The 15349-nt window shown below is 37.3% G+C and overlaps 1 protein-coding gene across 21 annotated transcripts in view; it reads left to right on the top strand.

Annotated features, from left to right (window-relative positions):
* The window catches only part of DLG1 (discs large MAGUK scaffold protein 1), a 131174-nt gene extending 116146 nt beyond the window's left edge, over window positions 1–15028 (top strand). For 8 of the 21 annotated variants that reach the window (XM_052686796.1, XM_052686794.1, XM_052686788.1 and 5 more), the window contains 8 exons: window positions 1101–1200; window positions 3299–3340; window positions 6456–6506; window positions 8032–8133; window positions 8385–8557; window positions 10258–10367; window positions 10758–10849; window positions 13296–15028. In XM_052686796.1, the coding sequence (XP_052542756.1) occupies window positions 1101–1200; window positions 3299–3340; window positions 6456–6506; window positions 8032–8133; window positions 8385–8557; window positions 10258–10367; window positions 10758–10849; window positions 13296–13402 (777 nt within the window). In that variant the 3' untranslated portion in view covers window positions 13403–15028. Of the gene's footprint in view, window positions 1–1100; window positions 1201–1907; window positions 1942–3298; window positions 3341–4893; window positions 4930–6455; window positions 6507–8031; window positions 8134–8384; window positions 8558–10257; window positions 10368–10757; window positions 10850–13295 lie in introns of all 21 variants that reach the window. The other 13 variants (XM_052686800.1, XM_052686792.1, XM_052686791.1 and 10 more) reach the window with 5 other exon arrangements.
* Window positions 15029–15349: the final 321 nt, after the last annotated feature.

Raw genomic sequence — 15349 nt, 5'->3', positions numbered from 1 at the left:
AAAAAAGTGTTTTGTGGAAATTTTATTACCTCCTGTGGCACGTTGACTGTGTTTGGTTTGCAAATAAACAGACCCCCAGCTGCATAAGATCACAAAACCAAGCTGGGCATTTTCCTGCTTTTACCATTCTCCCAGTGATAGAATTTTTGCAAACCAAATAACACAAGCATGGCCAATTACATAGCTTGGCAAAAGTGTTTAGATGATTCACTGATGCTTAAAGGAATAAAGAAGGTATTTCAGCTAGCATGAAGTTAGCTGTACCAGTTCTGTGTGTAATTACTGATCTATTTATGCATCGAGGTTCTTTATTTACTTTTTGCAGGATGTAAGTTAGAGATGCTGCAGTCACAGTGTCTTCAATTAGAGACATGACAGCATGTATTACTAAAATACAAATATTTCAGTAACTATACCTGTAAGCTCAGGTATATATGGATGAATATACATTTGTGCTCTTCATCGCTTACACAAGAAGAATCTTATTTTAAGGAGACACATTTTTTTAATCCATTTCTACTATTTCACTGTTACTTTCTTAGTTTTACCGTTAGAGAATTCAGTGCATTGCCAGTGGTACGTTATTTAGCAGCTGTCACCAAAGTATTTACAGTTTGACCTTTGCAGAGGGGCATCACATTTCTGGTGTGCTCTTACATTAGCTGTTTGTAGCAGCATGCGTAAATACCTTATTTTTTTTTTCCCCCCCAAACTACCATAGTTCCTGTACTAGATAATATCAGTGACTTCATTGGCTTTGTTTCTTCGTTTCATTTTGGGTTGGCCACCTTCTAGCAGCCTAGTTTTTTCACATCTCATTGCACTCACAAGAAGCTGAAGTTTGTGAAATGCAGGTCAGGTCTTCCAGGGTGAGCCAGCCTGTCACTTCGCTTGCAGTAAGCATGTGAAATACTGAGAGGGTGAGCAAAGCCATGGTCCTGATCTCTCTCTATTTGACGTGAGCTGAGAAGATGCTGTTAAGTTGAAATATGCACTGCATAATGTGGTTGTAGGAGTCAGCTTCCACAAAGCTGCTGGTCTGGGCCTTTGTTCACACAGAATTAGACATCCTTTGTTTTGCCCCTCCTTCTCTTCTTCAGCAGTCATTCAATGACAAGCGTAAAAAGAACCTCTTTTCCCGAAAATTTCCCTTCTACAAGAACAAGGACCAGAGTGAGCAGGAAACCAGTGATATTGACCGTAAGTATGTGGCACTCCATGGAGAGAAAGCACAGTAGAAGGGCCTGCTAGATTGCAGTAGGGTGTTACCGTGGAGACAGTTTCATGAGCTGCAACAGGCTAACGAGCTTGGCGTGCAAACGACAATCCAATCTGTAGGATGAATGCCATCAGTCATTTGCTCGTAAGGTAAATTTTAAACCAAGAGTATATCCCAGTTTGCAGTGAACTGGTTAATACAGATGAGTAAGTGCATATATGTAACTGGAGGAGATAACAGCTCTTCGGAGCTGTCAGTAATGGTTCCTCAGTTGTCATTCTGAGGATAGTGCAGAGCAGCAAGGAAAGTGTGTCTAAGCTTACCAGGCTCTCCAGTCAGTCCCTTTGGACCAGCAGCTTCAAAGTCATCCTGTTCTAATTTGATTTCCTTAATGAAAAGAGGTGAATTTGATTGTTTTTGCCTGCATTAAAAAAAAAAAAGCATCTTCTCAAAAACTTAATTTGCAGATTGAGACCAGATCTGCTATAAACGGCATCCTCAGCCATTCTCTGTCATTTGCACCAGTGATTACACTTCATGTGCAGGTCTGGTTCATTCCTATAGGCTTGTCTTCCCTGTGATGTTCTGGGAACTGTCTCCTGTCGTAGCGCCAATTTTATATATTACTGACAATTATTTTCTTTGTGATTGTCTTTTTATTGCTTGCCCTCTGGGGACTACTCTGCAGGAGGTCCCTGACGACATGGGATCAAAAGGCCTGAGTAAGTGATCAAAATACTCCCAAGTTATTTTAACCTCCATCTGAAAAATTACTTTTTTTTTTTTTTTAACAGATCTCTTTGAGACTGGTGCTCTACTGGCATAAGGAGGTTGACTCTAAAACTGTTTCATAAGATTTTTCTAGTCTGTAATGTTTTGGGGGTTTTTGCTTTCAGGAAGATATTACTTTTTAGGTGATTATGACATTAGTGTGTTGTAGTTGCTGTCCAGAAGCTTTCCAGCACCTACTTGTTTGTCCTTGGTAGTGACTGTGTTTGTATATTTGTTGATACTCATATATTTTGCTAATGTCATTTTTATATTGTTTTTGTGTTTTTATTATTGAAATTAACCTATGGATTTTCACAGCCATAGCAGAACTATTGCCATAGCAATTTCAGCAGTTGTCAATCCTCTCTCTAGGTGACTGATGTTGGCAGCTCTTTAAAAACAAACAAACAAAAAAGCTTGCTTTAACAGATGCCGTGAGAGTTTTTCTGTCTGACTTGCAGAACTCTTACTGTGCTCACAGGGCACTGCTGGCCAGGTGGTGGGGGAGCTGATAGAGGAGGCACGTAAGCATTAGTTTTACACAGCAAGATTCTACAGTTGCTGAGTACCCCATCAGATTTGTGTACCCTGATATCATTTCTGTACTTACAACAAGAGTCATGACTTTTCTTTCATGACAGATACTAAACAAGTAGAGTGCCAGGGGTTTATGGGATAGTAAAATTAGTCACTGAAGATAACCTTTCTTCCCAGATCATAACTGTTCCCTTAATTCTAACCCACAATGTTTCTGAAATTGCACATAGGAGGGGGGCGGTGATACTTCCATATGTGGCCTCAACTACTTAATAAATAAATAAAAATCCTGGTAGCAATAAGCACTAATTTTCCATTTCTGAAACCACTTTCGAGGAGTTTCTTGGTCTAGAGCAGAAGACCAATAATAACCAACTTTGGAATTATGATTGCTAGACTTTAATTTAATCCGGAAAAGTGTCCAGGTGGTTCTGTTATAAAAGTTTTGCGCAGTAATATTCACATGGAAGTGAAAACCTAAAAATTGCAGGATTGTGTGTCAAATACGAATGTGTACTTTTCATAATCTTATTTTGATGTGCTATTTAATGTTTTTTCTTTTTATTAACATCCATTCCTTTTGTGTGAAATTAAGCTTGATCCTGAGAGCTATGAGAAGTACCTTAAAACTTTTCTATGCAGTATGTATTGATTTCGGCATTTTGATATCACTGTTGTCTTTCATCTGGATTATTTTTGTCATTTTCTTTCCTTTGGACTCATGTCATTAGTCTGTGTTCCTTATTTTTCTCCATTGTGTTGCAATTTCAGAGCATGTAACCTCTAATGCCAGCGATAGTGAAAGTAGTTACCGTAAGTGTTTTTAAGTTCTTTACTTAGAACCTTTGTTTAGTAGCTCTTCCTTTGCTTTTGCTTGTCTGTCTTTCCTGGGTATTTACATGTTAAATTGAACTTCCCAGTAAGCTTCCGTTGAAGTCCATGTTTGTGTGTTAATTGGGTACTGCAAAATTCCAGTGTCTTTTTTTTTTTTTTTAATTGACAAGAGAGAATCATTGCAGACCTCCTTTATGGATATTATTGTTGTGATTTATGATTGTAATTGCTCAGCTTAATTTGAATTAATTCCTTTTATTTAAATTATCCATGTTAGCTAGACCTGCTAAAACCGAAATGTAAATTTAATGTTGACAAATACAATGATTATTGTGCTTAATACAGGGGGTGTAATCTGTTACATAGCGTAGTACCTATCAACGATGCTCAGATAGAACATGTAGATACTTCTAACGAAAGTAAAGGTGAACAAACATGTATTTACCCTTGCTTTTCAGCTTTCATTTCTCTATTTTGTCAAGTGTAGGTGCTTTGTCTGAATTATCTTGCAACATGACACACGTTAGGTGCTGGAGCCAGCCGTGATAAATTAGCATGCTAGATGCACAGTTGTGCTTGTGCACATCCCTCATCTCCACCAGTTTACCTTTTAAGTACTAGACTGAATTACCATTTTCACTAACCTGAGCTACAGTGCTGTTTGCTTCTGCCTAAGCTGCAGATGTACACGTTCCAGTGTGTAATATGCTGATTGATGCTGTTCTACAGACACTTCTGTCTCGTTGGTCATTTCCAGTGAACAGTGCCTCAGTGAGGTTGTTGAGTCCAGAGCAGGAACCATGGGTAGAGCAGAGCAAGCAGGCTAAACACTGAGGATTTATAGAGGAGCACAAAAAGAGGGAACAGTAAAAGTCAAGTGATGTGTCAGAGCTGCTCACTGATCTGCTCCTGGGTGCCTGTTAACCCAAGAAGAGGCACTTCACAGACAGATGCCACTTGTGGCAGGGTAGTAAGGAAAGTGGTTCACTAACAGCTACACCTGTTTGGAAGCTGCAGATGTTGTCAGAAATAAGGAGGCCTGAGTTTGCATGCAGATGGTTATACTTGAGAGAATGTGTACAAGTTCCTCAGTGCTTACAGTGCTTGAAACTTGCAGACCAGCTGCAAAAAAGAAAAAGAAAAAAAAAGAGCAGAAAAAAAGAGCAGGGGAGGCATTCACGTTCACTGAGAATAACACAGATTAAATGTGTATGGAAGTTGCCTTTGCATATATGACTAACTTACAAATTTTAACTGCTTTTAATGACATACCATTAAAACTATCTAACTCTGACTGTTTCTCCATAAATTTGCTGCTTTCCTCTTTTTTTTTTCCCCAAGGTTTTTCTCAGAAGTGCTTTATTTATGTTTAAAGTTCATCACTGGTACCACTAGTTAGTTTTTCACTCCTATATTACTTAAGAAGCCCTGATTTTACTATGATTATTATGGATTTACTTATCTCACTGTGGAATTCGAAGCACTTTTTATTAAAATTATTTTTTTAATTTCTTCTTACTGCTGTCTAAAAGTTATCTTGATTACAGATGAGTACGGTTGTTCAAAAGGTTCATTCTATTAATATTCATTTTTCAACAGTATTGAAAAAGCAATGACAATATATACTTTTTGCCCTCAATTGGGGGATGCTTTATAATTCTTACTGTCTCTTTAATAGTTTGCTTAACTAATCTTTGACCTTATAGCAGTGTGACTTCTCCAAAGAAGTATCTAATTTTCTGTGGGCTGGGTATTTCATGGACGAGTTGATAGTTGGTGATTCCCTGTTCCTCTCCCTAGCCTAAAAAGGGTTCTGAAAGTATATACTGTCCTAAAATCCATTTGCATGAGTGCCTTTTTGAGATATTAAAATATCCAGGTTGCATGTTTTCATGTCTGTCTTAATGTATTACTCACTTGCATTACCTTAAAAAAAATTAAAGACATTGTTCATGTATTGCTGGAATGCAAAGTTATTATAAGTCAGTCTTATTCTCTTAGACAGTGTAAATTTCAGATTTAAAAGATCAGTGGGCTTTGCTGTTCAATAAAGAACGTGTGTATCGAAGCAATATATGAATATAGAAAAGCCTTCATCTGCCATCTATTTTTTTAAAAGGCTGTGGTATAGCATTGGTGTGTTCCTTTGCCTGTTATGAGTATGGCTTATGAACCAAAAAGAATGTTTTAAAAGTGAGTTATTGAACTCAACTGATTTATTGAAGTGCTGCATTTTTTGAGAGTTCACAGTGTTGTCATATAATTTTAGCCTGTATGTTCAGAATTACAAATTCTCTGCTGTCATGGAGTTGATTTTTAGTGATTCCCGTGCAAGTAATCTTACTCTGAGACATTTTGTTGGACTAGAGATGTTCTTTTAGAGAGATGGCAACTGAGGTATATTTCAGATGCTTGCACTAACCTTTCAAAGCCTGCAGCTGTTAAAGGTCAAAGCCTAGTTATTTTAGTTTCATTCACTGCAGATATGCTTTCTGGAGCTGAGAACAATAGAGAACATTCTTCAATTTCAAGTTCATCTTCAAAAGCTTACTAGTGAAATAGTAGTGAAATATATACAATGATAATATTTTTTTGTGGAATTGGAGTGGTTGGAGGTCTTTGTATAAATGCCACTTCGTGCAAAACTTACTGGGAGAGCTGTACACCTAGACACACATGACTTTCAGCTTTGTGTGCAGAAGAATGCTGCAGAAACATTTAAGTATGGAAAGTGCTCATGAGGAAGGTGGCAGTGCCTGAGCAGTGAATGACACCATGCATGCACTTCGTTCGGGGAAACGCAAGAGCATTTCAGTTCTGCTTTAAAATACTTCTTGTGCTTGGTGTCAGTTTGACATGCTAACGTGGCTGAAGAAATTGAATACTGTATGCATCTTACGCTTCACAATTTTGTTTGGCGTATCTCTGTGAGCTTTACAATTCATCGCTCTTTAACAACGTCCTCCATCAGTACCACTGTAACATGTCTTCTGCTGATGAACGTCTGTATTGTTGCTCTTCATTCAATGACTCGATGTAAATTTACTGCTTTAGAAAACGATACATAAATATTTCTTTGCATTTGCCTTTCCAGGTGGCCAAGAGGAATATGTCCTGTCTTATGAACAAGTCAATCAACAAGAAGGTTTGTAGAGCTTGCTTAGTGTAACCTGACTGCACTCTGATAGCAGAGTGGTTCATGTGCACTTATGTACCCAGTGCTATAATAAACTTCTTCATTGATTTTCAACTTCTGTTATCTCTATTAAAATGAATAAAGCATAAAGGCATAAATTATTAAATTCAATTGCTAAATTATTTAGCATCTAATCCAAAGGTGTGCTAATTAATGTCTCACCACTGCGTGGTTTATACTGCATAAGGAAAATAGGGTATATTTGTTTCATCCGTGTGAACTCAGGAAGGATAGTTTTCTTTTGTTTCAAATTGCTGTAGCATTCCCAGTGTCGCTGTTCCCTTTTTGTCACAGGAAAATTCATGTCAGTAGATTATTTGTTTGTTGTAGAAAGCCTAAGTCAAAATATTTCCAAACCATTGCAGTCTGGCATTCCTGCGTGCTGCTTCTTGTAAGGCTGGTTTGTTAGTTGTTAACCATGTGATTTTCTTTCAGAAAATAAAGGAATTTTGGATAAAGAGGAAATCAGTGGGAGAAAACACCCTACCACACTTACATTTAGAACAAAATTATTTTCACTGATTTTTAATGGGATCCTATTATTTCCTTTTCACCTTCTCCTGATCCTTTTTTTCTGCATATAATAGATGCATTTTTAGCATTCCCGTTCACCACCACAGGTGCAAATGGTTCCTTTATGTAGTCTGATAAAATATTATATATATAATCTGATTAAAAATATGATCTTTAAAAAAGGAATGCTTGGTATGTATTAAACATAGAATACAGTAAAAAACAGAGTAAATGTATATATCATGTGTACACAGATTCAATTAATAAGATTCAAGACATTCCTTTTGTGAATTGGAATTACTTCCAGGATTTAAAATGTATTTTACAAGTCAAACTGTATTTAATTTAGTCTCGTGTAGTAATGACAGAACTTAAAACTAAAATTCATATGGTCGAAATGATATGACTACATATTTAGATGTTACTGTTGTTACACTAATTGCAGTATAATTTGGTATCTTCTGTCCTTAAATTCCAAATAAAAACTCTTTATAACTCTGTTACAGATGAAGCATGCTTTAAAAGATGCTGTACTTCATTTTATAAATGTGATAGTAGTTAGGGGAGCTATAGCTATGTGAGTATGTAAGCTGGGATTTTAGAAATAATAAGGCTTTTCCCAGTGGCAGGTTTGAAATTTAAGAAATAAGATGTGAAATGATTTTCAGGCTTCCCATTTTACTGTTTTCATTAGAATGAAAGATGTTACTTTGTGAAGAGGTTTCAGAATTCAAGAGTCATCTTCAGTTACCCTGAACAGGAATTTGGGAATAAAGATTTGACATCTTTGACTGCAGCATTAATTGATGCAAATACTTTAGCATGTTTTATTTTCTCTTCAGAAGTACATATTCTTTTAGGTATTAATACTGTTACCATGTGGTAAAGCTTATTTTGCTAAACTTTAAAGGTTGGTGATGTCATTGAAATGTAACTTCAGTTACTCTTTTACATTTGACAGTGAACTATACTCGACCTGTGATTGTTTTGGGACCCATGAAAGACAGAATTAACGACGATCTGATTTCAGAATTTCCAGACAAATTTGGCTCATGTGTTCCACGTAAGTTTCAGCAGATACTAAAGCAATTATAAGTGGGTTTTTGGTTCTGTGTTGTTACTTTCTTCATAGACCTAACCTTTGTACGTAGAGGTAAAATGTTGGGATACCTTTATAAAGTTTATTAATGGTTACTCTTCTCTTTACTTTCTTTGTTACAGTTTTGCAGTTTAAATGGAGGACTATTTTTGAACACTGGGGGGGAGAGGGAACATTTTTTTTTTTCTTTAAACGTTACTGGTTTGTATTTAAAGATACTACTAGACCAAAACGAGATTATGAGGTGGATGGACGTGATTACCATTTTGTCACTTCGCGAGAGCAAATGGAGAAGGATATTCAGGAGCACAAATTCATTGAAGCTGGCCAGTACAATAATCATCTTTATGGAACAAGTGTGCAATCAGTGCGAGAAGTAGCAGAAAAGGTAAATCAATGCCGGTTGTTTTATTTACTGAGGTGATTATTTGACTGTGCTGATGGGAATAGGAGAATGGCAAGGAGCCACTGGGAACCCTCTGACCTTAGAAGGACTTTGTACAAACCTAGAAACAAATAGCATTGTTACAAATGCATTTAAGAGAAACAACCAGAGCATCGTGATCAAACTGTGAAAGAAAAGCAACTTCTTAAGTGCTGACAATCTAGTCTTCCACCCGTCGTTCAAGATCCTTCAACACTTGGCATAAGTGTTGGGCCAAATACAACAAATACTGGCTGTCATATCACAAGAGGGAACACAGACTAGTTACTGCTCTTAATTCTCTGTTTCTAGGGCATGTGCCACATTTGAAGAGAAACCACATGAAAGATGTGGACAGGTCAGCATGAATAGAAAAATACAGTGCTGGAACGTACATAAACTTCATTTAATGTTACTTCTTAGCCTCTGGATCCATGGAATACATCCTGGAAAAATTTATCATCAGTTGAAAGCAAACAGTTGTGCATTTTTTATGTGGGAAGAATGTATTTGTTCCCTAAGAATTCCTGAAATAAGATCACAGAATCACCAAGGTTGGAAAAGATCTCCAAGGTCATCCAATCGTTCACCTGCCACCAGTATTTCCCCACTAAACCATGTCCCTTAGTACAGCATCAAAATGTGCCTTGAAATTCTGTTTGTTTTTGTTTTGTTTTTTTTTTTACTCAATAGAACACAAGTAAATGACCCTGGCAATCCCTTCTCTCAGGAAAGGATAAGGAAAATGCATTCAGGAAATGTGTTTTAGGATGTATGTAACCTACTGTCTTTAGGGTGCTTGTGTGCCTGGCTTGCAGAATTCTGCTAGGTCTCCTGCTAATGAAAAGGATGTTCTCACTTCAGACTACTAACAAAGGCCTTCCGTTCTATTTCCCCTACACTGCCCCTTTCTAAAATGGTGATATCACAAATTGTTCATATGCTACTCAAAGGAAATAAATAAAAATATGTGGAGTAGAAATTATGTATTAGATGTAAGAGGTGCTGAGCAATAGGAGGAATCTTTGAGATGAGGACATGCTGGAGCAACGGCAGGTTAATAATGCTGGATAAACAACACTGCTGCATTCTGCTTCAACCCCCTGAGGAATAAGCTATATTTGTTTCCTAAATAATAAAAAGTAATCAGCCCAAATAAATGTAATTCATGGTCTCAAACCTGGTGCTCCCAGGTTGATACCCGACAGTGAATGAGAAAGATTATGTTCAGTTCCATCTGCCTGTTCTGAGGTGACAGATTTGCTTGGCGTCAGAGGCCGTTCATTCCCTCAGAAATATTCTTCAAGGCATCTGGCTCTTTTCTAAACTCTGTCGTGGCTACATCCTTAAATAAACCCTAAAATGGCGGTGTGGTTTTATGTACAGCTGCTCTGTATTCTCCATTGTTGACTGGGCTGAAGCTTCTGATGCAGAGAGGATGGAAAAAGAGTCAGGAACATCTCGAATTATGCATCCCAGAGGAGTGAGCACTGTGGGACCACATGCTAGATTAGTGCAATCCTGATATCATTGATGCAGGTGCTTTAGTTTCATTGGCTTTGGTGGAAACGTAGTTTCTCTTCTAAGTTATTATTACTAATAGATGCATAGCTGTGACTTAAACTTCACTTATTGTCATTTTTCCTTTTCTCTCTTACTTTTAGGGTAAACATTGTATTCTTGATGTTTCTGGTAATGCAATCAAAAGGTTGCAGATTGCCCAGCTGTACCCAATCTCCATTTTTATTAAACCCAAAACAGTGGAAAATATCATGTAAGTAAAAGCAAAGTACCTCAGACAAAATTGTTTGAGACTGTGACAGTTGCAAATTATGTGAAAATAATTGTAATACTTGAATTTTTTAAAATATGTAAATGTTTGTTTTGTTCATGAAACTTTCTGGGTTGAATTTCTAGGGACTTTTAAACTAAGTTTCTAATCCAAGTCACAAGTTGCTGAGAATGACTGCCACTGAGTATAATTCTGTATAACATGGTGTTAGAACTGCTCATTCCCTCTACGATCTCCAGTTAGAGACATATCTGCTTAGATATGTCATTTAGGAGACTGCCTTTATTAGGCCAATACTCACACACTGGTTTAAAATTATATTTCCAAAGATTAGAGGTAGTTTCTTTACATGTATAATGTTTTCAATCTCAGGGAAATGAATAAACGCTTAACGGAAGAACAAGCCAGGAAGACATTTGAGAGGGCAATGAAACTGGAGCAAGAGTTTACTGAACACTTCACAGGTTTGTTTTGTTTGGCCAGAGCTGAAATGTTATTGCTTGCTGTATGATAATTGCTTCACCACTGAGATAACGTTGAGCTGTTTTTCAAGCTTATCTGTGATTGTTCTGAAGCATAAAACTATGCAAGTGCATCTATGCTGATACCAACTGCATCAGTGAATTCATTATCTGTATAAGTTTAACAGTCACTCAATTTACTCTTTAAAACCATGGAACTTTCTACTGTGTTCCTTGGTATTAAAAATGCAGATGTCTGCTTTGTTGATACATTTTACACCTAAAGCTTTTTATTTGCTTTCAGTTTTTGAAATCGAGAAATAAGAATGTTAGTACTGTATAACTGATAACTGTATTACTGTATTACTGATAACTGTAAACTGGACAGCAGGGTCTGCAGCGTGCACAAATGCAGTTTGTTAACTGTAGCAGCAAGAGGTAGACTGCAAGCACTCAGGCTGTGCTTACTTTTTCATCATGGCATGCAAATGAGGAGAGTAAGTCAGGACCTTCAGGAGGACAGGAGCGAGCCTTTTCTATTTGTATCCTAGGTAGACACTCACTCCTTTCTTTTCTATTACATTCTTTGGCAATATTTTAATGTTTGCTGCCCCATCCACCTCCATCTTTGTGACATGTCACCTCTGCCCAGTTCCTTCTTCCACATATTTTTTGTGGGCAGAGCTACAAATGCAGACCTTCCTTAAATAGTCTGCTCAACCTGCTGGCTTCATATGGGAGGAGGTTGAAAGACCCAGCAGACTCCCTGCTTCAGTCTTCCTGCTGCCTCATTCCCCACATTGAGTGCTGCCCACCCAATGAGCAACTTAAGTGTCTCCCTTTTTGTCTACCTCCCTCTCGGTTGCTTTGCAGCTGTCACTGTTTATCCCTACATCAAGCTCTCCCACTCTTCCCATAACTCTATAACCATCTATACTCAGAAAGCTATCGGACTCTCCAACGTATATTGCAAATTCTTCATCTTACAGAGTCATTTACCAGATGATTTGCAAGTATGTCAAGTTTGTTGTTTAGGAAACTGATGAGTTTATTTTAATAGATGTTCAGTATTTAGTTAGCAGCTGGTATTCACTCAGGTTGTCTTAGGTATTAAGCAATTCTGTTAGGAAGATAAGGGCCAAAATTGAAGATCCTTGAAAATCATATGGTTCTTTTTTAAGAGCTCTAGTGCCCGTGACCATGTTTCTTTTAAGAAGTGTAAGACTTGTTGACTGGGGCAGATAGCAATATCCCGTGGGCAGATTTGTCTTTGCTTTGTCTTTAGGCATTTAAGCAATTAGGATATTTCAAAACATTACAATCTCATTTACTGCTGCTGCCTATATGACTTACCTGCCTCAGTAAATTGTGTGAGCATTCCCTAACCTGTTAAAAAAAACTACATCATGTGGAGTAACTGAAATCAACTTCATCAGCAAATTAGGCTTAAACTGACTCAAACTTCACACTAAAGCATAGGGGAGAGCACATCCATATTGTGTTTTGAGGGTGTTGGGCTTTGCAAGGAGTGTGGTTGAAACATGAATTAAGATGTTTGCAATGTAAGGATGTTCCTACATCTTTCCACTGCACTGCTGTGCTGAGGATTACATGTGAACTATTGAAAACTGGACCACCTCGTCCTCCCACAGACACAAGGGCTTGGAAGCAGCAGTAATAAATTAATGCACAGAGAAGTACATCTGGCCCACCTCCAATATTTATCTTTCATATTAAACTTTGTTTCTTGGCTTATCTCAATGCTGAGGTGATGATCCTAATTAAAAAGAGGTTGCTATCTCATGGTGAATGCTTTCTCAGGCTGATGTGTGGTAAGAGCAGCTCAAACTTCACTTTGCCTTCATTCTCACCAGACTGCATGTTAGTTTGATATATCAAACACATCGTGGCTCATTTCTAATTATTTTTTTTAGCCTTGGAGAAAATGTATCTAGGAGTCTGAATATTAATTGTATTTTAACTATATAAAACTTGAATCTATTTGCTGTACAACAAACCCCATTAGTTCATGTTCTCTCTTGCCAAAACCAAAGTTAGTGCTCACAGACTGCACGAGGACACAGCCCTGTGCAGTCTTGTCTTTTTCTCTTGGAAATGCAAATGAGAGCACCAGAGTCTGTGGAATGACTTGGGCCAACTCTAGCTTGTATTTGGGAAAGGCAAATAAACCTCCTCAGCTGTATATACATGAGCCTAAAAGGAAAACCACAACCGAACCCCGTGCTTTTGTGTGTCTTGTAACAACTGTCAGCAGCGTCTGTCCATCTAGAAGCGTAGGAATCATAGTTCTCAGTAGGCATCCATTCCTTCAGTGATCCAAAATCCCTTTGCTGCCCTGTGAGAGAAAGTTACATCTTGATTTAGAGCATCTTGGTTTCTGTAAGGAGCAGAGAAAGATGACTCCGGATTGCCGCATTGTGTTTTGCAGCTATTATCCAAGGAGACACACTGGAAGAAATCTACAACCAAGTGAAACAGATCATAGAGGAACAATCTGGGCCTTACATCTGGGTTCCAGCAAAGGAAAAATTATGAAAACGGATTTTTGCTTTCCATTTTCTAACTGATATCACCCACTACATCTGGCAACTCTTAAGCCCTTCCAGTGGAGCCTGCCTCTAGTTCCTCCCAGTGTGGTTCATACCCTAACCATCACGTTCTGCAGTTCCCATAACGCTTTAAATTTGATGTCTCTCTTAGTTTAAATAATTTGTATTATTGTGTGTTGTTGGTTTGCCATTTTTCAAACATGACAGTGGAATGGCCTGACCAGCTATTACTTTGGGGTGGGGGTGGGAGGGGATTGCTTGGTAAAATTCCTTAATGTTTAAGGGAAAGTAACTTTCAGAGATTTTTCAAAAAAGCTTTATAGACATTCTTTTAAAGTTTCATAACAATTGAAAGAAAAGTTGTATTCCAGGAAGCTGTAAATCATGAGTAACTTTGCACGCTTAACTTTAATAGCATGGTTTGGTCAGCGCAATCAACTTTTATTTTCTGAGTTAAATTCTATTCTCACAGATATTTTTTTTTTTTCTTTCCAGGCAGTTAAAGAGAAACTTTCAAATTTTGAGTTAACGTTTTCATTAACTCCCATCACTCCTTCTCAAGGGATATTCATTTCCATAATTTCATATGGATATTCTTACAATCTATTTTTTCATTTTTTTGCCAATAAAATTGCTAGGGATAAAGATGTGTAATGTTTTTAATCTTCCTCGTGCAGCACTATTTATAGTGTCTTACAGAAATTGTTTATAGATAATGGTCATTACACTTTTTGAGCCTAAAACATGTCTAGGTGCTAGGAAACCTTGTATTTTCAGAGGAATGCCAAATTTCCATTGGCACTAACACAGAAAACAGCTGCAGAGATGGTTGTTGGGGCAATGAGAGAGCGATTCGTAGCCTAAAAATGTGTGTTCTTAGGGGTCAGATTTTAATGAATATTTTACCCACAATAACTGCCTATTTTGTTATAATAAATATATATATATATTAAACTTTCTTTAACTAAACTCTGTAACTATGGGAATTATTTTCTTTACATAGTTGCGCACACGTATAAATATATATATATAAAAATATATATTTTTCTTTTACCACCTACTCCTAGCTTTTTGTTTTGAATAAAAATACAGATTAGAATTTACCTTCCTTAATCACGTGAAGTCAAATGGGCTGTGGTGGCTGGGCAAAAAGTCCAGGGAATTATTAGTTACAAAAAAAAATATGTGCGAGTTCTCCTCTTTTCTACGGAATTTCAGGTGTTTGTCTCTTTCTGTTTTTCTTTGTAATATGCATGTCTTAACCAAAGGGAGAATTCAGAGTCAAAGATGCATTTTATTTTTCTGTATATGTTCATCTTGGATTGCATAGGTGCGAGATCTTCCATTTGCAAAGCACAAACTTCTGTGCAGAATGTTATAAATATGTTGTAGCAAAACATGGAACTACCTTCAGTAATGAAAATCTCTATTTCTCGTATGATGTGGAACCTGCCATTGCTTATTTGAGGCTGATTGTTGATGAGGGGGATGTACTTATGGCAGTCACAGTGCAGTCACACAACCACGTTCGCTTTGGTTTGTAAAGAATTATTAACACTATCCATTCCATTTGTTAGAAAGAGGAGAACAGCTAATAAACTTCATTGTACAATGTATTTGTCAAGTGTGTTTTTCATCCAAAGAAATACAGGTGGTGTAGTATTTTAAAATAATTGGCTGAGGCTTTAAATGAAGGTGATGTGATAGAGGAATAATGGTGATCAGAGTGGGGGCAAGTGAAGTTATTACTCTGAACGCTGGACAAAAAATGTTGCTGGTGTTAATTGGGACGCTTACAGGACTTGAGGCACATGTCGGCTGCCAGTGTATGGCCTAAAATCATCTGTGGGTTTGTTTCTGTTTTTTCTGTGCTAAAGTAAGCATGCAGTATTTTTGAGAATCCTTCTGTATTTGGAAATGCAGTATGTAGATG

This window comes from Tympanuchus pallidicinctus, unplaced genomic scaffold (genome assembly GCF_026119805.1).
Source record: "Tympanuchus pallidicinctus isolate F22 unplaced genomic scaffold, pur_lepc_1.0 scaffold22, whole genome shotgun sequence".
NCBI classification, from domain to species: Eukaryota; Metazoa; Chordata; class Aves; order Galliformes; family Phasianidae; genus Tympanuchus; species Tympanuchus pallidicinctus.
The sequence above is the reverse complement of the archived record's forward strand: the minus strand, read 5'-3'. Positions and strand labels throughout refer to the sequence as shown.